The following is a 24,752-nucleotide window of genomic DNA, read 5'->3' on the forward strand; positions in this document are numbered from 1 at the left end:
GTGTGGCAGCAATTAAACATTTTACCAGCAGGGTGCAATATTTGACACCATACTTGGTTATCTGTGATCTTCCATTTTGATTTCAAAAGAATAATCATGAAGAGGTCACGGCGAAGTGTGGCGTGGGACCAATTTGATTTAGCGAAATAGCGAAATAAGCGAAATAGTTCACTGGAAAAATTGCGATGCCGTGTATAAGTACAACACGGCCATGACTCAAATGGTGTACCACTTAAACAAAGTGCATCCGTCCCTGGTTAATGTCGGTGGCGGTGCATCCTGCTCTCAGTCTCAACCTAGCATCAAGGTGGGCTGGCCAAGTTAGCGTGGAGGTCCCTGTGCATCAGGGTTGCCAGGTTTTCACAACAAAACCAGTTACTCAAAACAAGCCCAATCGCGTTTCGGGGAGGTTCTCTGGTAAAAATTGCGTTCGGGGGTTTGTTTGCAGGGCTGCCTGCTAAAATTCTCATTCCCGGGGCTAAATATCACAAAATTGGGATCGCTTCAACCTGAGAAACAGCCCGCGGTAACAGTGTAGAAGTAGCCCTATTCCGCGGAAAAACAGCGGACTTGGCAACACTGCTGTGCATCCCGGCAACGTTAGTCCCCTCAGAGCGGGTGTTTTTGGCCGCTGGACTGACGGTCACCAGGTTGCAGTCGTGTCTGACCCCAGATCATGTCAACATGCTTATATTTCTCATCAAAAATCAGTAGACTGGTGCAGAAGTTGTGTGCGAGTTACTAAAGTTAGTTATTTTTCAAGAGGCTTTAAGTAACGTTAGCCTAATTGTTAGGAAGGCTAATATCTGGCCCTTTCTTCTGGCTTGGATAGTTTTGAGTTACATTTTGACAAAACCTGTCAGATCTAAGTATTAATATGTTTTTTGTTTAAGTTATTGTTTAACATGATAATTTTTTATTATTATTTTGGAACAAATGAGGTCTGAGCTGCAGGTTCCGCTGCTTTAGAGCACCACATATGCACGCGCATATATGTTCGGTTTGCCTAACTGAACGTAGTTTAACGGTCTGCCACAAGTTGATCTTGTAATAAAGGTCTCATCGAGGAAAAACACGCTGTATTTTTGTATTCATTGCATTTTTGTTCATTTTTCTTATAAAAGTTAAATAATTAATTTTGTTATAAAAATATTAATGACTAATCGATAGTCTATCGTTAATTCTCCCGAAGATCGACTAAGAAATTGTAATCGAATGCCCATCCCTAGCTGTAATACAATGCTTTATCAGTCATAAACAGTATTAGAGTGATATCTGGAGTCTGGAGTTCTGAACTCACCTCCAGCCACAGCTGCCAGTCTTCTTGTTCAGAGGGGTTTTGCTCCATGGTGGCGAAATACTGCATACCATCCAGCAGGCACGTCCAAGTGGTCTTCTGCTTGAGTGTGTCACTGTACCAAGCGGGATGGTGTTCACATTGCAGTAGTTGTGCCTTGGCTGCAGATACCAGCACACAGCCAGCAGTCTCCGTGCCTCGCAGCATCATCTAAACAAAGCGCACATGGGAAGACGCTTAGATCTGCTAAAACAGTATCTTGGACTATGGGTTACTGCTCTTATTTGTACCTGACAGTTGACAAGCTCTATGAACCAGTTGCGGTTGTAAACGTCATCAGTTTGGCACGCGGCAATACCACAGAGCTGGTCGCTCACTCCCGCGTCCTCTTCAGAGAAGACCACAAACTTATCAGTCTCCTCGATAAGCTTCTGCAGCATGGAGGTTCCTAAAAAGGATCACAAAAGTTTCAAAACCGGAATAATAAAACCTCACAAATGAGCTACAACATGCACCAGATCTTTGGGCCGACAGTCAAAAGAAGACACTACCTTCATTCTGACTTTTCTCTGGGCGGGTGGTTGTGGTGATGACTGGTGTAGCGGGAGCCATGTTTGAGGAGTAGCTGGACATGGAGCGCTTCAGCTTTTTCATCTGCACCTGAGTGTCAATTCGCAGACCCTTCAGAGCCTCAGTGGAGAGGTTCCTCTTCAGCACGGCTGCTTTCTTATAGCCGTCATACAACCCAAAGGCGATGTTCCTGTTGGTAGTGGTCCAAGAGGCCCGCAGGTCCACTAAACACAACTTGTGCGTGTAGGAAGCATTGGTCTCGTCTTTTGAGTTCACCTCCTGAGATTGTGATATTAGTTTGTCAATTAATAAAAGCCTACTCACATTGGGGACACATTTTTGCCATCCGAATGATATGTTGAATAATATAATACATAGTGAAAATATTATTTCCTGTAGATAAATGATCATGTAAGAGAAGCGCATCACCTCCTCTATGCGGTTGCTCTGTCTCTGGTAGCTGAGCGAGGACAGGCTGAGCAGGTGGGTCTTCTTCACCTGGGCGTTAATCTGGTGGTCGGCAGTCTCGTCCCAAGTGGAGGCCATGAGGTGCACAGTGACCAGAGATAGCTCGCTCACCATCTGAGTAACGTTCCACTCGGAGATCAGTCGCCTCATCACAGTACCAGCTGTAAAACACGCATCAATCATTTCAGAAGAACATTTCAACAGTGTGTTAAGCAGAGAGATTGACTGAAGATTGCTCCTCACCCTGTGGGATGAGCCTCTGTGCTCCTCTGGTGAAGACATGACCTTTACTGCACTCCACCTGAATGCCTCTCTGCTGAGCAAATGATGCCCAATAATGGACCTGCACAGGAACATAAAGACAGGTTTAACCTAGATATTATTTAAAATCACAGTTATTCCTTTGAACAATTAGACAGATAGACAAAGTATTGTGTGACTGAAGCCGGTGTTTCACCTGTAGCTGTGGGAAAGATGCTGTGTAGGACATCTGTTTGTAGTGTTGTCCGAGCTTCCTGCGGGATGGTCTGAGGCTGTGGAAGAGCTTGCCTCTGCAGATGGGTCGGGACACGCTGGTCCAAGTGGCCCAGAAGTTCTGCATCCAGCGCAGGGTGCTGCTGTAGAGGAGGATTCTGGGCTGACAGAGCTCTTGGAGAAAATAGACACAATTTAAAACCAAAGTTGACCTTTAAGGCTGAAATACACTACACGACAATTGGCCAGATTTTTTTTGGACAGATTTCACAGAAAATCATGTAGTGTATGATGGGCACAGACCTTCGAGTCGATAAGATATCAAACATGTTTTTAGGACACACTGTTTACATTTGTCATGCGTCTCCTAACAACGAATCACATGTTTCTGCGTACTGAGTTTGTGTTTGGAAAGACTTGAAAGTCTGCGTGTTTAGTGTATGATGCACAGTTTTCTCTGTAACCATTTACAAAGTTGGCAAAGTGTTTTAAAATATGTTCCAATTTTAAAGGTTGTGTGGTGTATTCCAGCGTTTGTCAGAATTTGTAAAAAAGTCTATAGTTCTAACTTTTGCCACAGTGCTGGTCGAGGTCCATGGTGATGGAGAGGTTGAGGTTTTCAGAACGGAAGGCCCTGTAGGAGTCATGTGGCTGGACTGAGGTGACATCCGCAACGTTCTCTGTAGCACAGACCATTATGGCATGGTGGTCATGTGGATTACCATGGCATAGCCATTGGAAGTCAAGGGTCATACAAAGGCTCGGGAGATGCAGGAAGCAGATATCATCATACCTGTACAGAAACAGACCAGACACCGTTAAATCATCAAAAATTAAAACATAAGTCACATTTGAATGTAATGCAACTACTAGTCATGTACTTGGAGGCTGTTCTAACGTTGACGTCCAGGTCACCCTTGAAGACAAACTGCCCAGGATTCCAGTCAAAGTTCAGCTTGTTCCACTCCCAGTGCAAGTTCTCTGTAGTGTTGTATGGGTCCTACACAAATTAAACATTATAGTCAACACTAGATGTTTCCATGTGTGAAGGGTTTTTAGCAAGGAGCCTAGGAATGTGTGTTAGTACCTCAGTAGCAAGCTGATGCAGGTTGGCCTGTTCGATGTCCATTACCCAGCGGCCATGCAGAAGAAGTCTGCTTTTATCCCACCAGGTCAGTAGAGGGGATGGGTCAGCTGTAGGTTTGGTCAGTAAATCAACAGCCTGGCCAATCAGCGTCCAAGCAGGATCCCAGCATGGCCCCCACACAATGGTGTAGAGGGAAATATTCGCTGTACGAAGAATTAGACCGGTTAAGTCATATTGTTGTGCCTTCACGTTACAGACTTACAAGATCAAGAGGGTGTTGTGACTCACAATGGACATCGTAGTAGAACTTCAGTGGTGGCATATTCCTGTAAACGGTCACATCACCCCATGGCTGGCCGAGCTGGACAACCTGTTTGCGCTTTGCTCTCAGCTGGCCATCCTGCTCGGTGCCCATCAGGCGTCCCGACAGGGACCACTCTCTGATCTCAAACAGGTATCGAGGGTAGTCCCGGATCCGCACTGAACCACAGAAGAAAATGTTAGCTATCATGGACCATCATAATTGACTGAGAATAGAATTCTTTATTAGCACTCAGTTGATTTCAATAGAGTTTGATGTTAGCATGTTGCTAACATGTCTGGACCAAAAAGCTGTGCTTGAACACACAGCACAGACTACAGCCGACTGCAAACTAGCATGTGCGTTCTGTGCGCTAACTAAAAAAAACATTAATAAACTAAAATGGTATACAAGTAATACTAAAATAACAAGATTCTGGTCTTACAATCTCTACAAATAATACATGCCAAGCCATGCTGCCGTAGATTTTTGGTAAAAACAAGTCTTCTTAGTGTAGCATTGGCTATTCTTCACGTTAACTTAAAATGATGTCTAGGTTACTGACAGTAGATATTTGCAAACTACTAAAGCAAGCATCATTCATTGGATAAAGTATTAACATGGGGTATTAACAGGGGTGTTTAATTCTGCTTCTGAAGTGCCACTGTCCTGTAAAGTTTAGCTCCAACCCCAATTAAACACCTGAACCAGCTAATCCAGGTCTTCTGGATTACTAGAAATTTTAAAGTACATTTCTATTTATGCATTTGGTAGGTGCTTTTATATAAAGTGACTTACATTGCATGTATAGTCCCAATAAAGGCAATTCTGAGATTTGTTTCTAAACACATTATAAATGTTAGAAATGTATTGCTGAAACACGTTACAAAGACTGAACTATGTAGTACTGAATTGAGAAGTTAAACAGTTTTTAAACCATTGGGGTGTTCGGAATTTTTTGGGCGGGGCTAAAACGGTGGCTCGATGACACACTGGAGCCACTGTGCATATGGCCCCTCCCCCAACACTATCATAACTGTTGATGACGCACTGGACCCACTGTGCATATGGCCCAAGCGGCAACCTCCCGCAGTTTCTCTTGAAGCCAATACGGAAGTGCCTCAAACTGCAATTCATCGACTGGCCGCTAGGGACAGGATCCAGAAGGGAGCAGGATCTCATTGAGCCCCATGTTAAAATGGTCAACTTTAGAGCAGAATAAAACATGTTTACAGCCTGGTACAAATTGTGCTTTTGGTCTATACGGCTCATTTTGCCCTTCATGACAACTGTGAGGGGGGTGAATTTTTTTATAGCTCATTCGTTTACATTATATAAAGCCTTAAAGTTCTGCATAATTAAGGGCGTGGCCACTTCGAGTGACTGGTGGATAGCCATTTATCTGCTGTCTGTTAGTCATCGCGTCACTTAAGCTCCGCCCACGTCCCGCCTTTTTGCCCATTTTCTGTTATCCGGGAGTGACGCGCGATGACGCGCTGCCAAGATGGCAACGGCCACCATTGCGCTTCAAAACGGCTCATCAGAATCCTATGGGTGACGTCACGGACACTACGTCCATATTTTTTTACAGTCTATGATATGGCCCCTCCCCCAACACTATCATAACTGTTGATGACGCACTGGACCCACTGTGCATATGGCCCCTCCCCCAACACTATCATAACAGTTGATGACGCACTGGAGCCACCGAGCCTGGCTCCTCCCCTAATACGATCATAACTAGAGCACATTTGCATCAGCTCACCCGCTCGATCGCGAGTTACTGTCAGCTACAACTTACAAAACAGCTTACAAAACAAAAACGATGATATCAAGAAGAGGTGGATTAATTTTGTGAACAGCTACCTTGATGGAGAGCTGAGGATCACCACCAACACCTGCCTCTGCAGTGACTTTACACAGGATAGTTTTACAAACTTTAATCGGCGACAACTAGGATTCACTGATAATCAGCTGCAGAATGGGGCCGAACCGACTATCTCCCGTTCCGCCAACATCTAGTGCCGTCGTGAGCTGTACGCAAGTGTTGTCTTCCGTGCTTACGGCAGCTTTCCCTCGAGTGGGAGTGGTTTCGGTGCCTACAGCGGACACACCCCCAGCGTTTGAGAGCAGAGAATGCTGCTTATTTTTTCAAGATTTTGATAAGCTATTTTATGTACTTGGCAGATTTTTTTATGATTCAAATGTGGCTGGGTGGTTAGTAACACATTTATCTATGGTGTGAGAAACTCAGAAAACATGTTTAATTTTGACTTTAAAGGGACTTTAAGGCATACATTTGATCAATTGATACATTCCCAGGATATTGAACTCATGACAGTGGAGTTGCTGGCGCCATGCTCTACTGTTTGATATACAGGAGAGGTGTGCTGTGGCAATGTGGAGCTAAACTCTGCCGGACACTGGCCATTCAGGAGCAGGATTGGACACTCCTATATTAAAGCATGCTTGACTTACCCAGAAATGCATTAAGCTTGAATTTAAAAGCACGACACCACTGGATCACCAGCTGCAGGCCATCTCTAGGGAAGGGGCTGATGCCATCGATGTCCCTCAGCTGCTCTCGAATACGCTCAGGACCGTGCAACGACTGATCCGCAAGTGCCACCAGCTCGAACTCTGACACTGTCCAGGTGAGCAGGGACTTGCGCATGGGCGTGTTGGAGTAAAGCCTCTTGGATCTCTGAATATAGATCTCAATGTGCTTGCGCTCAAGGGAGGTGTAGAGCTCCTCAATTTTACGGGCCGGCAAGAGCTCGCCGTGCTGTTTGCGTAGGTCAGCCACTTTCTTGTCCAGCAGCTGCAGGCGCTTCGCACTTTCCTTGCTTTCATCCTTCATTAGCTCGTAATTGTCGCGCAGTTTGATCTCAAAGACGTCGTCCAGGAACACGAAGGAGAATTGGTTGATGCGGATCAGCAGGTCCGGCGGCAGGCGACAAGGCTCTACCAACGGGGCTGCACCTCTGTGTAGGGTCTTCAGCCACTTCTGCACGCTGATGGCCTTGTCGAAAGTCTCAGAGAAGTTGTACTGATAAGGGAACTCAATGGCAAGGCTGGGTGCAGTGAAGAGCCAGGTGTGATTGCGAGATGTTTGGAGGAAAGGGAATTGAGATCTGTGCTGTTGCATCACCTCGAGATCATCCAGCATCTCCAACTCTGCCCCAGAAAAGGAGAAGATATCATTGCCATCAAAGTTGAACACTAGGTGAGGAGTCTTCATCAGCACAGCTCCAGGCCGCTTGGAAAGCGACAATGCTTCTGCACAGATGATGATGAAGTTCTTCTCAGCCACATGGGCGGTAAACTGAGTGCTTGCCAGCTCTACACACACTAACATGCCAGAGGCAGATTCCGTTTCATCCTTTTGTCTTAGGCTTAGAGATGCAGACAGAACCTTCCAATAGCTTTGGCTCTCTGTGATGTGCTGATACAGAAACATGTGATCCGATGGGGTCCACTGCACTGTTAAAGCATTTTTACTCTGCACCTGATCAAATAAAGATGGGAGGAAATTAAATCAATCTGTGGTTAAAGTCGGCATGAAACAGAAATTACAATCATCTTTTTTTCCTTATTGTGACTTATTGAAATGGCTTTGCGAATGAGAAAATAAAAAAGAGGGTGGGACTTGATTTGTCCTTTGGGAATCGACTGGATCATGGTCGTTTGCTAATTGCTGCGCTCTCATATAAGTGACAGATTGCTGGAGGGGAGGCGTTATTGTCCTGCCCACTAGCCGATGTACACATCATCAGAGAAGAGATGTCATTGCGAGTGGAAGAGGAAGTTAATTAAAGATTACAAGAAGGGCACATGAATTTTAAACAAATACCATACTTTATAGAATACAAGTAACTTTTTTATTATTTGACATGTGCGACTTATAGTCCAAATTACTTCTATGTGAAAAGCACACACATTAGGATTTGTGTGGAATGAGAGCGGTACATTTAGATGTATTGTACAAATAGCTGTCCCACCCTCTAATTATTTAATTACAAGTTATCCCCCAAAATGCCACCATAACAAAATCACAAAATTAAAAATGAGGCCCCATTTTGACATGATTGTAGTAAAACGTACAGTCCAAAACGTTGCCATTTTAAATCCCAGATTTTCAGTGTAGTCTCAAAAGTTTAGGACCCCACTATAGTTGTTAATGGGTTTCAATTGATAATAACTGTTTTTGTATAAATAAATGAAATGTAACACTATGAATGTTTTCGTACAGTCACTGCAATCACTACTGAGAACTAGTGGTTATGATATAACTGATTCTATGTGATTGGAGGTCATGACAGCTGTGTGTAGGAGCAGTGTAGTACCTCCAGACTGCGGGTGCTGATGTGGTAGGAGAATGTGAACGCGGTTAGGGTCAGGATGGGGTTGGGAGTTTGGGCGGCTGGGCAGCAGGGTTCCATACTCTCAGTGATGGCTTTCACCACAGCCAGAGAAACACCCTGGACAGACACACTTGAGTTCTCCCCCGATCCTTCGGCAACCACTGTGTCCACCCTCACTGCAACAGCCCCTTTAATGCCATACAGAAAAAACTAACTCACATACTGGAACAAGCTAACATGCATAAAAAATATATTTTGAAAGGAAACAGTGCAACTAGTATTTTAAGGGCTTCTTTTACTTCCTACCTGCAACATTGGAGAGTGTGAATGTGTTTACATCCTCAAGACTGAGTTTAAACTTAAAGAGTGGTGGTGGGCAGGCTGGAGGCTTTTCCAGAGGGGAATGTAAGGAGACATTTTCTGCTTTGTCCAGTTTAAGAACGGAGAACAGACGGGACAGACACAGAGTGCAGGTCTCGGACACTTCCAGCTGCAGGCCTTTCAGATTGGACTCCATACAAACACTCCCAGAAGGGTTGGAGTTCACCGTCCTCAGCTTACTATAGCTGCCCTGTGAATAAATTAAAAAGGGGATCACACACAGCCAAATGGACATTATTTCAGAATATAGTCCATCCTGCATTATAAACGAAAACTTACTAGATAAATAAATGCATGTTGATTTTACCTGCAGTGTGAGGCAGTCTAGGATAAGGGCTTCCCCCCAGACATGTTTTCCAGGTGGGTGAGGAGCCTGCTGGATATGGGAGCCCTGACCCACACGCCACCAGAAATGATCCAGGGACAGAGAGGCTTTCTCAGTCACAGTCAGACTCTTCACATCATCGTCTTCTGAGTCCAACAAGTGCTGCAGTTCTGTGAGGCACACCACAGTCAGTCACACCTCACAACAGAGACACTTTTGAGTTTTCAATCAGTTTTATACATAACCAGAGTTTAAACAAAAAAGGAAAGTGCTGCCATTTTGAAATAAGAATTTAGTCCTTGTTTTTTGGGCTGTAGTGAGTGTTGATATTTTTAATGAAAACTAAAACTACTAAAATAGTTTTTGTTAATTAAAATAAAGCTGAAATAAAATAAAATATAAATATTACATACATTTAAATGAAATTCTGCCCTGGCAACGAACTGAAATAAAATACGTTTAAGACAAAGTACTAAAATACGGAAATAAACAAATAAAATATAACAATAAAAGCTCATTCAAAATATTAATAATTACTATAATAGTATATAATAATACTAAAATAACTGTCTAAAGTACATTCACACCACAAGCCAATGTGGAAATTCAGATTTTCAGTGTGATTTTTCTTGACCTTTTGTGATAGAAGACATTGATCTGATGCTCTTAAGCTTTTTTCTTCTTTCCTTAAATGCCATTTCAGCTTCTATGGCTATGTTCTCTTAAACTTTTAACTATCATTAATATACTGTATTTATCATCATCTATCATAAAAATTGATTAATTATAAAAATTTTGTAATTATAAAATATTACACTAATATTAAGCAAGAGCGTATCTTAATTATAAGAATACTATTAATAATATATGGTGCTAATTATATTATTGGCTTAAAATGTAACTAATTGAAGAAATTAGGATTTTAAAATGCCAGTCAATGTGATTCTGTTGGGCAGGTCATTGTCACATAAGAGTGTTTTTGGTCTTTGAAACTGTGCTCTTCAAAATCTTCAGAAACACTCATTTATGTCTAATATTTGACATAGAACAAAACCTGCTGTTGTTTGCTGTTGTTAAGGAATGCGATTCAACAACCAAACTAAGCCAACTGTCCACTGTGCTTAACAGCATTTAATAGCCACACTTCGCTATTTACCAGCGTTGGCTGAGATGAAGCCCAAGGCAAAGGGTGGCGTATCTCCTAACTGCACGGACACATTGACATTGGACACGGAGGAGCTTATCAACACAGGAGCATCCAGCTGAGGGAAACGCCTGGGAGACAAAAGGACACTTATGTGAGAACAATAAACAAGACCTCCATCACAGCCAAATCTGTGACGCTCAGCAAGCAATACCTTTTTTTACGAGTCGTTTTTTTGTGCGAGGGCTGGTCCCATGACAACATGTCCAGCCAATGAGAGAACTCTTGATGACGGTAGTGGATGATACAAGTGTTGATGGTGACCGTGCTAGAGATGTCAACAGATGTCACCTTAAGTGAAGACAGAAACAATAATGAAAAAAAAAAAAAAAAAAAAAAACTGTTGCTTTGATTTGGATAGAGAATTCATATTGAAACAACTCACCTGCAGTATTGTTCTGAGAGTGTTTAGACATATAATCCTCTGTCTACTTTGTGACAGCAGAAGGCCATCTGAAAAATACACAGTCCCCACAATATTTATGGTTAAGGTTGTGTTCAGATTCCTAACCTTAAGTATAATCCATAATAATTGTGATAAAGAGTGCTTTCTTGAGTCCTACACCCACCCTCCAGCAGAAGCTCCAGGCGGCTCTGTGGGAAACTGAGCTCAGGGGTGAAACTCTTCAGAGGAAGCTGTTCATCATCACGATCATAACCCACCTTCAAAGACTTCAAGGTCCAGTTCAAGTGTCTGAGAATCAAACATAGTTTGTTAGAGCACAAAAACATAATTTAAGGTTAAATCACAATGACTCTAACAGCACAGCTCACCTCTTCTGACTGTGCATGGAGAGTGTGATATTAGTGTTTTCAAAATCCACATTGACCTTCTGTGGAACCAGTCTGTGAAGCCCCTCAATTGCTTCCGTTTGAATGTAAGAGTCCTCTTCATCATCTTCAAGAGATACAAACATTAAAAAGCTTTAACAGAGTTGAGTTTACAGCAGGCGTTTTCACACTGGGTACGTTTGCTGCGGTCCAAGTGCGATTGTTTCCGGTGCCCCCCCCTCAGCGTTGGTCTGGATTCCATCGAAACCTGGTGCTTTTGCGCTTATGTCATCAAAAATGTGCACAGTGCATGATAAAAAAAAATGAACGCGGGTGAATATATTGTTTTTTTTTTTTTTTACTAATTTGGTGCCATTATGTGCAGCAAAGTGAAAGAGACTTGCGTTTACTGTATGTATGTTGCATGAAGGCTAGCAAATGGACACTTAAGGAGACAGCGGATCGCGAGCCATTCATGTGCTACTCTGATTGCACTCACTCTGCACGATGACACTGCACGCTCACTCTTGCTCGTATCTAAGGTAAAATCATCACATTACAGAGGTGTTTTGTTGAACTAATGACGTCTACATCAGCTAAAACTAATGCACAGGTTACTTTACTTGCTGAACAAGTGCACACCTGAGTCCGAGTTGCTTTCATATCATGCAAATCGCGCCACAGTTCCAGTACAACCAATCTCAGACCAACAGTTAGTCTCAGTGTGATACCCCGTTGCACACCTGGGAGCGCATGACAGCTTTCACATTACCAATTTTTCATTCGAAACCGCACCGTTTCAAACTAAAGTGCCAGTGTGAAAGCACACTAAATCTAAAATACACACTAAAAATTAAAACTATTTTCATTTCGGCTACTTTCCAAGGCAACATTTCTCATTTTTGTTTAATTAAACATGAAATACTAAAATAACTGAAATTGAAATTAAAATTAATAAAATAATATATATTAACACATTAAAAAATAAAAATAATAATAATAAAAACGACCCACACACAACAAATTTGTAACAAAATAACTAAAACTGAAAACATAAAAACTCAAAATATTAAAATCAATGATACTAAAGCAACACAGATTTACAGTAGGGCTGCACAAGAAATTCTAACTGCGATATCTTTTTAATAAAAATTGTGATTGCAGTTTAAAATGTGTGTGTATGTGTGGATTTTTTAAAAGTTATATACTGTACATAACCATTAATTATTATTTATATTACCAAATAGAAACATTAAACAAAATAAGAAATCAATATCGTAATATTTCACTGTAAAAATATACATAATAAATTTTTGCAAAAATGAACTGTAAAAATGGACACTACTAATTATTCTTTCACTGTAAAAATATACATAATACATTTTTGCAAAAATGAACTGTAAAAATGGACACTACTAATTATTCTATCTTCATTTCACCATTTTCAACTAAGGTTTAATTTTGGAAAACCACAGGGAGCCCATAAATCTTCTCTTTTGTTGACAGCATCCGGTTCCATTAGCAATTATTCTCATTACAAGTTTGGAAAGAAGGTTGCCGCATGTTGCATTCCCAAACACGTTATAAGTGTCTCAAAGTCAGAGCAGATGTAGAGATGGAGTTCATATGGAGCAGAATTTACTGTCAATCAAGCTGCTCCGAGACACTGAAAATACTGGAATATAAGATGCTTGGTGTGTAAATAAACACAGTGCTGTACTTCACACTGAAACTTTGATATTATGATTTTGGCTGAATAATGATAAATAGTGCAGCCCTAATTTAATGTGTGTATATCAACTTAAAAACCTGGTTTGGCCAAACCTGCAGTTTGACTGGTGCATTGAGCTGGAGCAGATCCCGGAAGTTTGGGTAACTGGCTGAGGAACAGACCCTCGTGAAGTTCGGCCAGCAGAGTTCTGACACACAGTCCCAGACGGCCTGGCCTGAGATCAGGCAGACTCACGTCACCATTCAGGACCAGACTCAGGGACACCTCAGCTAGACAAGTGTCCTGCTAATGAGAGGACAGGCACTCTGTTATCACCTTGTAACCCAATTATTTATGTTTTGTATGCAACATAGTGAAGTAAAACCTTAACACAAGTACAGTATCTGTGGTGTACATACCAGTCTGCTGCTCTTCAGAACTTTACTGCTAAGTTGTCCCACTGAGAAATCCCAGGCCAACCTAAAAACATATCAAGAAGCTGTCATTTTAGTGGCCATTTCTTTAAATGCCTTGCTCAGGGGAAAAATTGTGCAACTTTGTGGCTTGGTCCTTGTGGGAAATTCAATAGGGATGCACAATATACTGGTTGGTTATTGGACAATATTGGATAAAAATACAAATATCAGTATTTATAGATATTGGATATTTAATCGTATGTTCATTTTCCCTTTTTATTACATTTAGATTACACTACTATTCAAAGGTTTGGGGTTAGATTTGTTTAAAGAAATTAATAGTTTTATACAGCAAAGACAGATTCAATTGAGCAAACGTGACAGTTTAAGACATTGCTGCAAAAGATTTCTATTTTGAATAAATGCTGTTCTTTTGAACTTCCTCTTCAGGAAAGAATCCAGAAAAAAAAATATGGTTTCCATAAAAATATTAAACAGCGCAATTGTTTTAAACATCAATAATAATAATAAATGTTTTATAAAGTTCAGTTCACAGTAGGGCGGCATGAATTGGGGAAAATATTTTTTTTTAATACAAATTGTGGTTTAAAATGTGTGCTTTTTTTAGGTTTGCTGTGCTTGTATGTAGGACTGAACGATTTTGTACTACATAGCCCAAAAACTGTTTTAAACATTGATACTAATAAGATGATAATGTGTCTTGAGCAGCAAATCAGCATATTAAAATGATATCTGAAGGATCATGTGGCACTGAAGCCTGGAGTAAAGCTTTCCCATCACAGAAATAAATTACATTTTCTCCTATATTCTAATATAAAAAAGTTATTTCAAGTTGTAACAGTATTTCACAATATTACTGTTTTATTGTATTTTAGATCTAATCCATGCAGCCTTGGTGTGCATAAGAAAGACTTCGGTCCAAAACATTAAAATCTTGCCAACATCAAACTGTTGAATGATAGTGTTCTGTTGCCGACATTCACTAAAAGTTAATATTAAAACACAAACAATTTAATAACACTTAAACGGCCCATTTTTCATACTGTACATGATTGTATTTGTGATGCCTAAATTTACTTTCACTTTTAACATGACTGATTTTAGCTTTTAGAGTTTAATTTTTACACTAAATAGCATAGAATGTTTAATATCAGCCATTTTTTCTTAATTCATAGCCATTTGTTATTCATTTATATCGGCCCCAACATGAAAATAGTTACCGGCTCATTGGTTTTAATATCAGTGCATCTCATCTAGATGCCAGCCCTGAGCTCTACCCACTATGCACACAGCTACTACTCACACAACGTCATGCAAAGGTCTTTATAAAGAGCAGAAGTTCTCCTTTTTCAGAGGTTAATCACCTTTTACTTTGGTGATCCAGCAGCAAAGTGATGGCAGAGGACGTCATGTGCCAGAGTGACTCAGGCAGGGCCAGATTCAACACCATCACATTTATGGAGTCGATGTGGAATGACAGCAGCTACAAAACAGAGAGAGACCACTGGAAATTTTAAATGAACTGTATTAAAAAATAAAAAACAAATTCACATTTACAGTAACGCACTGTAATGGAAGTCCATACAGAAAGGCATTCTGTAAGTTTTAAAAGTACTTACATGAACACTTTCAAATGAAAATAAAAGGTTGGATATCATTTTGCACACACCAACTTAGTAAGCGATTTTATACTTTAACAAGTATAATGTTTAAATCTTGGTGATATTTTTAAACAGCCTGTACTTAAACTTGTATTACAGTGCAATGTCTTGCCGCACTTAATTCCATTGCAAGTGCATTACTATAATTTTTTTTCTTTCTGCAAAACGATATGAAATGATCTTCTGTGGTAATCATCAGCATGTTGGTTATGCATCAAGCTTAACGCTCCAAAACTCGAAACGAAGCTCAAGTTCTAAATGTTGATCACCTGAGAGAAAAAATGCAGTGTAGAGGGACTGAGAGCAGGCTTTTTAGTATTCTCTTCATTGCTTTTGGGAGCTCGGGGCCTAAAGGGCTCCTGCAGGTCGAAGCGGAGCCGCGCATCACCCACACACAATGCCAAGAACCTCCTAAGAAATACAACACAATGAAATGTGATCATCAACAGACAATATTCATTTGAACTTAATCTCATTACTATACTTACGGCAAGTCCGGGTTAACTAATTTACAAGAAATCCATATCCTGTCAATTTCCTGCAAATCACAAAAAAGAAAAACATTTTATAGCACTAGAAAACAAAGCAGTTGCAGCTCTTAACCCTATAAATCCTACAGTATCACGTCTGATATGCACATTACTAAGATCAAAACTTTGCTGAAAACCTGTTGCACAATCTACTAATTGCCTTCTGTCACATGATTGATAGTTTATACTTTTTTAAATACTTTTTTAGTATAATTGTAAACACACCCCCTTCAGGTTGTGGTACACGTGTCTTTTTGCTGTGAAATCTTTACTGATTTTTATACAGTAAACATAAGTATAACATAAAACATTATCGAATAATGTAATAATTAGTGCTGTCAAATCGATCAATCGCATCCAAAATAAAAGTTTGTGTTTACATAATATGTGTCTGTACTACGTAATACACACACATGCATGTATAAATTGTTATATTTATATATAAAGTATTTAAATGTATATATAATATAAATTATATAAATATATATAAAAGAATATACTTGCAAATAATTCTTAAATGTATGTTTGTGTATTCAAACATACATAATAATTATACACAGTACACACACATATATTATGTAAACACAAACTTTTATTTTGGATGCGATTAATCGATGTGACAGCACTAGTAGTAATAATAATATATTGTTATTAATATTACAAGATGAAAATTCAGTGGACTGACACACCTTCAGTTTACTTGATTATCCACACGGTAAATTACGCCTATGTCTCTCAAACATCATTGTATTGCATTGCATTACATGTTTTAAAAGAGTTTTGATCATAAAACTAAGCATTTAAATATAATCTGATTTAGACATATTATTGGGAGATATACTTACAAACTGATATTTATATGCATTTTATGCAAGCGTTGTTATGCTGTTATATATATATTTATTATTGATTTACATTACAATCTATCCAGATTTCATCTTACTCGCACCAAATTGCATATTTTGGCTCAGTTTGGGCCTTCCTTGTCAAGTAAGAACTCAATTTTATTTTATGATATAAAAAAAGAAGAGTAATAAAATCCTGATACTCATATTTCATGTCAAGCTTTACAGGGTTAAGAGGACAGGCCTGTAATAGGGTAGTTATTAGAAGTAATGCAATGTTTTATTGATGCCGAAACCAAACCCACCAGAGTGTGTTGAGGCTGAAACTGAACACTGATTCCTCGCACCGAGAACAGACCCACAGATTTGATCTTGAGCTCGGCATTCAGGGCATTGTGGAAAAAACGGACAGCCAAACTGCAGGCAAACCATCTAATGAAACATAAAGAGGAGATTAATAGGTTTTAATGTAGTGTTTGCAACTCTTTTTTTCATCTGCAAGTTGACATATTCATTCTTGCATGCTGGTTTCTTACCTAAAGAGTGAAATGAATACAACTGCCACGATAAGAAATACTGAGATGGCAATCAGCAGGGCAGGCATTGTGCTGCATACGGTCCGTCACATTTAGCTTACAATCATGGCACGCTGACTCCAGACCACCTGTCAAACAGTCACTGATGTTATTCTTCTAGAATTATCTCCAAGACATGTTAGTTAATACGTTAAAGAGAAAAAGGGTGAAAGTTTAAGGATTTTAAGAAACCAAATAAGTGTATTTACCAATATGAACTCATCTTAATATTCTACTATATATATATTCAGTGTCTTCTGAAATGTATTCAACATATCACAAGTTAAAAACATATAAAGTTAACTGAATACTGGCACTGAACCAGAATGTGTTGCATTATTCACCATTTCACACAGCCAAACTGAGACAGACCGAAAGCATTATGCAATAAACAATATAATATTATTATTATATTGTGTTTTATTCTCAACACAACCTAATAATTTGATCGTCAGTCTCAGGGTTGTGCCACTCTGGCACTGCAAACAGATTTAGGGCGGATCTTGCAATGCAAGAATTAGCCAGTTAGCAGGCAAAACAACCCAACCAAGAATTATTTAACTTCGTAATTAAGGTGTTCACTGTAATTAGCAACGTTTGAGTCGGGTTACCCACCTGAAATGGTTTGTAATGCAGACCTATGGATCTTTCCGTGTACACCGCCCCTCCGTCTCATGCTAGGCTAACTTAGCTAGCAACAGGATCATGACAGCACTCTGTCAACAAACTGACATGCTAATCATGTTTATATGTCCCATTAAACTCACATAATTACAAATACATACGTTTTAAGACTGATGAACCAGGCTTCATTCTGATTTAGGTTTGAAGTAATGGGCTTTCCACTTGTAATACTTCTGTTTCAAGTGTGAAGGCAGGAATATTACCTTTTTACAGTTTTTTCATAATAAAAGCCCATGAGGGCAGCACAGAAAATAACAATACAAAGTTTTGTTTATTTTTTTGCTAAAGAGCCACAAACGTTTAATAAGTCTTACCATCTTTATAGGAAGCAATCCTGCAAATCTAGTCTTATTTCAACTATTATAAATGATAGTATGCAAATTGTCAGTTTTATAAATTGGACAGTCAGCTGACTGTCATCTTTATCTCAAAGGGTGTCACCTGACCACAGGTCAGTTACACCATGGGCTCTCAACAGGTGTGTTTGACTTGCCCATGTTAGTATTCTTCCTCTGTAACAAAATGGTAGCAATAACAGAATCTATCATTGTTTTGTCCGATTTTGGATGTTAAAGGGATAGTTCAACCAAAAATTAAAATTCTGTCATCATTTACTCACCCTCAAGTTGTTCCAAATCTATATAACTTTCTTTGTTCTGCTGTACACAAAGGAAGATATTTGGAAGAAGGTTTGTAACCAAGCACATCTCGTCATCGACTGCCATTTATTCATTATCCTACTTAGTTACAAACAATCTTCCACACATATTCTTTTGTGTGCAGCATAACAAAGACATTTATACAGGTTTGGAACAACTTGAGGGCGAGTAAATGATGACAGAGTTTTCATTTTTGGGTGAACTATCCATCCATTTTCTATCCACTTGATTATACTGTATTATTACTTGTCTTCTGGGTAAATTTAATCTTCACAAAAGCCAGAACCATTCACTGTAATCCCAGTTTTAGAATGTTCTCCTCTTATTTAAAGTCCCTTTTTACTCAAAGGCTTCGAAAACATATACCATGCTTGAGTCTGTTGTAAGGAACCTTTAATTTTCATATTGACAAAATGTGTCAGATTTGTGCAATTCATACAACCTCTTGTGATGATGTCCTTTTAAGCCGAACACACCTGACCTTTTTGACTCGAAGGCCCTCCAGGTTGGCTACAATGTTTTCTCTGGTACTTCTCTGTAATTATTACAACACTGCTTGATTTTTGTTTAGTTTTTAATGAACAGATCTTGGAACTGTTCACATTTTACATTAATTAAACATGTTTCATATAATTTACATCATATACAGTAGAAGCAGCATTACAATACTGATCTCTGCTGGCCAGTGGAATGAAACACAGAAAGTTGTGTCTTTCTCTGCACTATGGAATGCACCATGAATGCTTCCATTTATTAGTAATTGTAAACAAATAATTGCGATTCATTTTGTATGGCACCAAAGGAACTGTTTATTTTAAAAGCCACTGAATATTTGTGACATTACACTTACTGATTATCCTCTTTATTTATCAAACATATATACACATTTAAGAGAATAACTACATAATCATGAGAATTTACTTAAACCAAAATATACATATTTTTCATCATGTCCAAAAGTGTGTGTCCAATTGCAGTTTTGGGGATTGTAAGGTGTTCTTAATAGAATTGGCATTATTTTCATAAAAGAAACCTGAATAATCATTAGTAAACCCTTGAAATGTACAATAACAATAATCTGGTTGACTGCACACGCTGGATCTTTTCACGAAGACAGTCTTTATGCTGAAGCCTTCTGCTTGTTGCGTTTGGCAAACCACTCGTCACTCTTATCTGCAGCCATGGCCTGTGAAAGAAACCACACAGAACACATATGAATGCGGCTTGTAAGTGCATCACAGGATTTATTTTATTCTCTGTAATGTGGAGAGACTCACCTCATCCAGTAAGTCATTCCCCTTAGGGTCCATGGCAGAAAGCTGCCTGAATGCCTCGTCGCCCACAAAGCAGATCTCATGACCATCCTACATTACGTGGAGATCTGAGTCAGCCAAGCGTACATTTGGCAAACACTCAACATTCAGTCTCAGCAACATTACACAATAAATTCTCACGGGATCTGCAAGAATGACGACGTCCACTGTGGCTTTTCCAGGTGTGTCCAGACTCACAAGAGGGGTGAGGATTTTGTGCTTTTCTTTTTTCAGTAGGGCCTCAATGTCTGGTAACTGTAAAACAAAGACTTAAAAAAAAAAAAGCACCAAGTAAATTCTGATGTGGATGTTGGTTCTGAGTGAATTATCTGACCTGATCCCGAGGGCAAGCGAATGCGATCCTTCCAAAAGCAGTTCCATGTTCCACGGCGCCTCCAATGTCCTTTAACTCCAGCTTACACTACAAAAGCACAAGACTTGATAGCACGACACATACAGTACCGTTCAAAAGTTTGGGGTCAGCAAGACTTTTAAATGTCTTTGAAATAAGTCTCTTATGCTCACCAGGGCTGCATTCGTATAGTCAAAAATACAGTAAAAATAGAAATATGATTACAATTTAAAAGAACTGCTTTCTATTTGAATATATTTTTTAAAAATGTAATTTATTCCTGTGATGGCAAAGCTGAAGTTTCAGCATCATTACTCCAGTCTTCAGTGTCACATGATCCTTCAGAAATAATTCTACTACGCTGATTTGAAGAAACCTTTCTAATTGTTATCAATATTGAAAAAAATTCAGGATTCTTTGATGAATATAAAAGTTCAAAAGAAGTTAGAAAAATATTTTGTAACCATAAAAATCTTTACTGTCACTTTTTGATCCTTGCTTTTGAACGGTAGTGTGTATCAGGGCCGTAACCACCAGAGACATTGAGGGGGACAAGTCCCCCCCCGAATCATTCGAAATGGCCAAATTGTCCCCCCAATATTTGATATTCATGATGCTGCTCTGCTGTACTCCATTACACACCGCTCTGTTTGTTGCTAGGATGACAAAAGTAAAATTTTTAGGTTGGTCTGCCTCAGCGGTCTAACAACACTCGCCAATCGAATCAAAGAAGGCGGGGCTTACTGTTAGTGCGAATTCCAATGCGACTCTTTAGTTATAGCAGTGAAAGTAGAGAGTGCGTCGTAAGATGTAAGCAGCTAAACATTTAATATTTAAAAGGTGTAGTGTGTAAATTTTAGCGGTATCTAATGGTGAGGTTGCGCACCCCTCCCTTTCGAAGCACATAGAGAAGCTACGGTGTCCGTCAGAGAGAGCAGAGAGTAGCTAGCGCTCTGTAGAGAAGGTTGTCCGTTTAGGGCTACTGTAGAAACATGGTGGCGCAAAATGGCGATTTCACTGTAAGGGGACCCGCGGTGTATGGAGATAGAAATGGCTCATTCTATCGTAATAATAACATAACGGTTCATTATGTAAGGTCTTTATACATCACTGAAAACATAGTTATGTATATTATATTGCATTTTTGTCAATAAATCCTCATAAATACTACACTGCACCTTTAACTGTTTTACAATAAAATTCAGTGACCAACAGTAATATCAAGTGACGCAAACTACTTGATATTTTGTAATGAAATTTCACCATTTTGAATTGAAAATGTATATTTGTTTTATTTAAATCATAACTGAATTTGATGTGACAAGAAACGTTTTGCATTTTTACATATTAGGCAGACGAAAATAAGAGTGAATGGGCCTCATTCATGAAACTTTCGTACATATATGAGCAAATTCGGAGAAATTTGCGCGTAAAATGGACCTTTACGAAAACTCTCCTCCAGATTCACAAACGCTAAGTGTACCACGGATTCGGTAGTTAAACGTGTGTATATTAATGAATTCCAAACATTCGGACATGCATGCACGCTCATGCATAATTAGCATAATCCCACCCATGAGTTACAACTCTTAAAGAGACTAATTGACCATATGCCTAGCAATAAATATTCAATTATCGTGTGTCCACCAAAGCATTTTTAGCCAGCTAAAAAACACCTGGTGCTCTTCTGAAAATGGCCAGCTGGTGGGGCGCTTGAAAACGCTTAGCAAGTGCAGTGTTTTTCCATCTGAAATGCTTTGATTGCTATGAATATGATACAGAATATCCCTGGCAGTAATGTGTTACTATTATCTAATTTTGAAGAATATTACTGAATTGCCATTTAAAAAATGCCGTAAAAAGCAATATTAACTTCTCCATTATTGTTGTTCAGTCTGTGTACAAGTGGGATGATTGGTCGGTGTAGTATGTCCTGCCCCTCCTCCACTGTCATTGGACGGCTTGGTAAAAAGTGACAGTGACAAGCGCTGCCTATTACCCAACGTTGAACATTAAAAAAACAAAAACAGGGCAAATCAACTCTTGAAACATTATTCTGGTACATAGTGCATCAAAATGCAATGTCGTCAGTTTGCCTAAATTAGAACATAGAACGTTCAAATGTTTTACGCACCATTTACACGTGGTAGGGAGCAGGTGTACATTTCTTTCGTACCAACTAACATTTTGAAAATGCGCAAATTTTCGTGAATCCGAAAATTTACGTCAGAGCGGCTTTATGAACAATTTACACACAAATTCGTTCTGCTCGTGTTTCATGAATGAGGCCCAATGTGTGCATATTTAAAGCTGCAGTCCGTAAGTTTTGCCTCTGTGTCGCCACCTCTGTTTGAAACCTGCAATAGCAGTAATTTGCAGAGTTATCATCTGTACGTGATTTTTTCGTCAGCGCGGATTAATTTAATGTGTTACTACTACTAGCAGGACTCTTACTTTATGTATACAGACGTGACGTAATGACGCAAAGACATGCTTGAATTTCCCGCAGAAATCCCCCATACCACTCTAATTATAACACATTATTACAAGTTTACCGCTGTGAATGGGGCTACGGTAAGGAGGTTGTTTTGAATACTCGCTTGTTGTGTTCTTGCTCAAAATTGATTTTGGATCATTTTTAACCAAAAAAAGTTAGGGACTTATTATTATTTGATAAAATATTATTTGCAAATAGTTTACTTCGTAACTACAATAGAACTGGAACTTTTACCATTCTTATTTCTTTTTCTTTATTTCCTTAAATCCCTTTTAATCCTTTAATAATTTAATTCCTATAAATAAGACCAAACACCCCCACCCCCTTCCCCATGCAAAAAAAACTAACAAAAACTTTGGTCCCCCCCATTGCTGGTTACGGCCTTGGTGTGTGTGTGCATTTGTATAAATCAATTTCCTGCCATAAGGGCCTGATGGAAGCTTTATAATAAGAGAATTACCAAACTCAAGACATGAATTCATGAGGTCTTGGTGAGTGGCATGTCCTCATAATTTAATTATTGCCAAAAATATAATAAATGGATTATTTTCAGCCAAACCTGATTATCTGAGAATCCCATTAAGGCAGTCTTTTTGTCCTCGTTTTTCTCAATAACTTTCATTCCCAGCAGGGCAGACCAATAATGAACAGAACGCTGCAGATCAGACACTGCCAGGGAGACTTTCTGGACAGGATCTATTACCAAGAAAAGACACAATCAGTTAGGAGGAGTCAGTATATAATGGCACACTTAACTTCTACAGTTACCTCATATATTTGCTTCCACATTTCATAAAGGAAGTTTTCACATCCCTATCATAATAACACAAGCTTCATGCAAATTCCCACCACAGTTTGGCTGTTCCTTGTCTATAAGGAAGAAGCGGTATCCTCCCGGAGCTTCAGTCATGTAGAGAGAATCTCCAACTTGTGTGAGAGGCCAGTTTAACCTCTTAGCATTACTCACAGCTTGACTAGACTGGAGAGTGAGACCCTAATATTGAAGAGCATAGATAGAGGAAATATCAGGATCCCTTTTAACATTTTATATTATTCATTTATTTATACTTTTTTTTCTCTCAAAGGTCTCAGATGTTTATATCCTTGTGTATTTGTGGTTCAATGTATAAATGTTTAAGGAATTTACCAGGAAGTCATTGCCCAGGCGATATTCACCCACTCCATAATTATAGGTCAGCTCTGCCACAAAGTGGTCATCTTCTGGTCCAAATCCCACCATGGTTTTACTCCATTTCCCATCATATGGACTGAAAACACAAGAGCAGATCTATGTTTAGAATGTGCCCTTGATACAGGTAGTTATTAAGCTAGGCAGATACAAACAAATATTAAAATATGACTAACCCATTGCAGGTTGCTTTGCAGCCCTCCTCAAATTCCTCATGACGCAGAATCTGTAGATTAGATTCATTTATTATTATTTATAAATCTGGAATTTGAGACTGAAGAAAAAGGGAAAATATGCGACGTATCAAAACGCCATTTGACAATAAAATCATGAACTGTCTTATCAGCATTATAGGAGGCAAAGTTCTCAGCGCTTTTAGAAGACAGAACTGGAATATTAATGTCAGTAGACAGCTCTTCTACCTTCATTCCTAAGACATCCCTGTAAAAAGTGGCTGTTCTGGTCCTGTCTCCTACTTTAAAAACAAAATGCAGTGCTCTTCTAAGTGCCATCTCTCTTGAAAGTCTCACACACTGTAAACGTCGATCACACACTCTGTATCGATACACACACCTTTCGATCGACTGCTCTGCTATCGACCTGCCACAGACTAAACCAAATGAATTTGTTTCTACGTGTAATGCCATTATATAGCCTATAAGGGCACATTACGTCATTATTTTTTTTATTTTTTTAATGCAAGAAGAACTACGTCATCTTCAATTGAATATTTATAACATATGTATTGGTCAATTCTTATATCATTCTTCGGGACAGTCCATTCTAGTTATGAGAAAACTGAATCAATTACACGAATCGGTTCCTTTGAACAGTTCTGTTAAAAGAATTGGTTCAAATATTGTTGTGGTTTATGTGTTGTAGCCATGATTCAGCTAAAAATATACATATTTAATTTTATTTGCACATGTTTTGCAAATGTTTTGATAAAACTGTCATAAAAGTTAACCTATTTCAAGTACAATTTATTTGATTTCTGCTATTTGTTCATTCAGTGTCGTAGGCCTGCTGTTCACATCACTCAAACCCTTCAAATCCA

The 24,752-nt window shown here is 39.2% G+C and overlaps 2 protein-coding genes across 3 annotated transcripts in view; both read right to left on the minus strand.

Annotated features, from left to right (window-relative positions):
* The window catches only part of LOC307131059 (bridge-like lipid transfer protein family member 2), a 30,083-nt gene extending 12,206 nt beyond the window's left edge, over nt 1-17,877 (minus strand). Inside the window, exons 1-28 of one of the 2 annotated variants that reach the window (XM_079824470.1) lie at nt 17,787-17,877; nt 17,617-17,717; nt 16,963-17,090; nt 16,732-16,858; nt 15,540-15,589; nt 15,321-15,462; nt 14,755-14,873; nt 13,373-13,433; nt 13,067-13,259; nt 11,246-11,369; nt 11,041-11,165; nt 10,857-10,924; nt 10,626-10,762; nt 10,424-10,542; nt 9,250-9,437; nt 8,868-9,132; nt 8,544-8,749; nt 6,676-7,705; nt 4,185-4,376; nt 3,897-4,099; nt 3,691-3,809; nt 3,379-3,602; nt 2,793-2,983; nt 2,579-2,678; nt 2,297-2,496; nt 1,849-2,146; nt 1,588-1,745; nt 1,301-1,507 (exon numbers count right to left, since the gene is read on the minus strand). In XM_079824470.1, coding sequence (XP_079680596.1) covers nt 1,301-1,507; nt 1,588-1,745; nt 1,849-2,146; nt 2,297-2,496; nt 2,579-2,678; nt 2,793-2,983; nt 3,379-3,602; nt 3,691-3,809; nt 3,897-4,099; nt 4,185-4,376; nt 6,676-7,705; nt 8,544-8,749; nt 8,868-9,132; nt 9,250-9,437; nt 10,424-10,542; nt 10,626-10,762; nt 10,857-10,924; nt 11,041-11,165; nt 11,246-11,369; nt 13,067-13,259; nt 13,373-13,433; nt 14,755-14,873; nt 15,321-15,462; nt 15,540-15,589; nt 16,732-16,858; nt 16,963-17,030 — 4,914 coding nt within the window. In that variant the 5' untranslated portion in view covers nt 17,031-17,090; nt 17,617-17,717; nt 17,787-17,877. Of the gene's footprint in view, nt 1-1,300; nt 1,508-1,587; nt 1,746-1,848; nt 2,147-2,296; nt 2,497-2,578; nt 2,679-2,792; nt 2,984-3,378; nt 3,603-3,690; nt 3,810-3,896; nt 4,100-4,184; nt 4,377-6,675; nt 7,706-8,543; nt 8,750-8,867; nt 9,133-9,249; nt 9,438-10,423; nt 10,543-10,625; nt 10,763-10,856; nt 10,925-11,040; nt 11,166-11,245; nt 11,370-13,066; nt 13,260-13,372; nt 13,434-14,754; nt 14,874-15,320; nt 15,463-15,539; nt 15,590-16,731; nt 16,859-16,962; nt 17,091-17,616 lie in introns of both variants that reach the window. The other variant, XM_079824471.1, reaches the window with a different exon arrangement.
* An 844-nt stretch (nt 17,878-18,721) lies between these two features.
* glod4 (glyoxalase domain containing 4) lies at nt 18,722-24,260 on the minus strand. The gene is made up of 9 exons (XM_079824093.1): nt 24,118-24,260; nt 23,872-23,921; nt 23,654-23,774; nt 23,356-23,500; nt 23,066-23,202; nt 19,992-20,078; nt 19,799-19,912; nt 19,622-19,708; nt 18,722-19,530 (listed from the first exon to the last, which is right to left on the minus strand). Exons 1-9 carry the CDS (start codon nt 24,205-24,207, stop codon nt 19,465-19,467), a joined length of 897 nt encoding a protein of 298 aa, XP_079680219.1. The 5' UTR covers nt 24,208-24,260; the 3' UTR covers nt 18,722-19,464.
* Between the last annotated feature and the right edge of the window lie 492 nt (nt 24,261-24,752).

This window comes from Gobio gobio (assembly GCF_949357685.1).
Source record: "Gobio gobio genome assembly, chromosome: 8".
Lineage (NCBI taxonomy): Eukaryota > Metazoa > Chordata > Actinopteri > Cypriniformes > Gobionidae > Gobio > Gobio gobio.

Bases quoted from the DNA above. Each gene is read 5' to 3' on its own strand.
- glod4 (XM_079824093.1), bottom strand. From the start codon at position 24,207: ATGGCACTTAGAAGAGCACTGCATTTTGTTTTTAAAGTAGGAGACAGG. The intron at 23,775-23,871 runs GTTAGTCATATT...TTGTGTTTTCAG, and splicing joins TGCAAAGCAACCTGCAATGG to TCCATATGATGGGAAATGGA. The intron at 20,079-23,065 runs GTTTGGCTGAAA...GTGCTTTTGTAG, and splicing joins TGGGATTCTCAGATAATCAG to TGTAAGCTGGAGTTAAAGGA.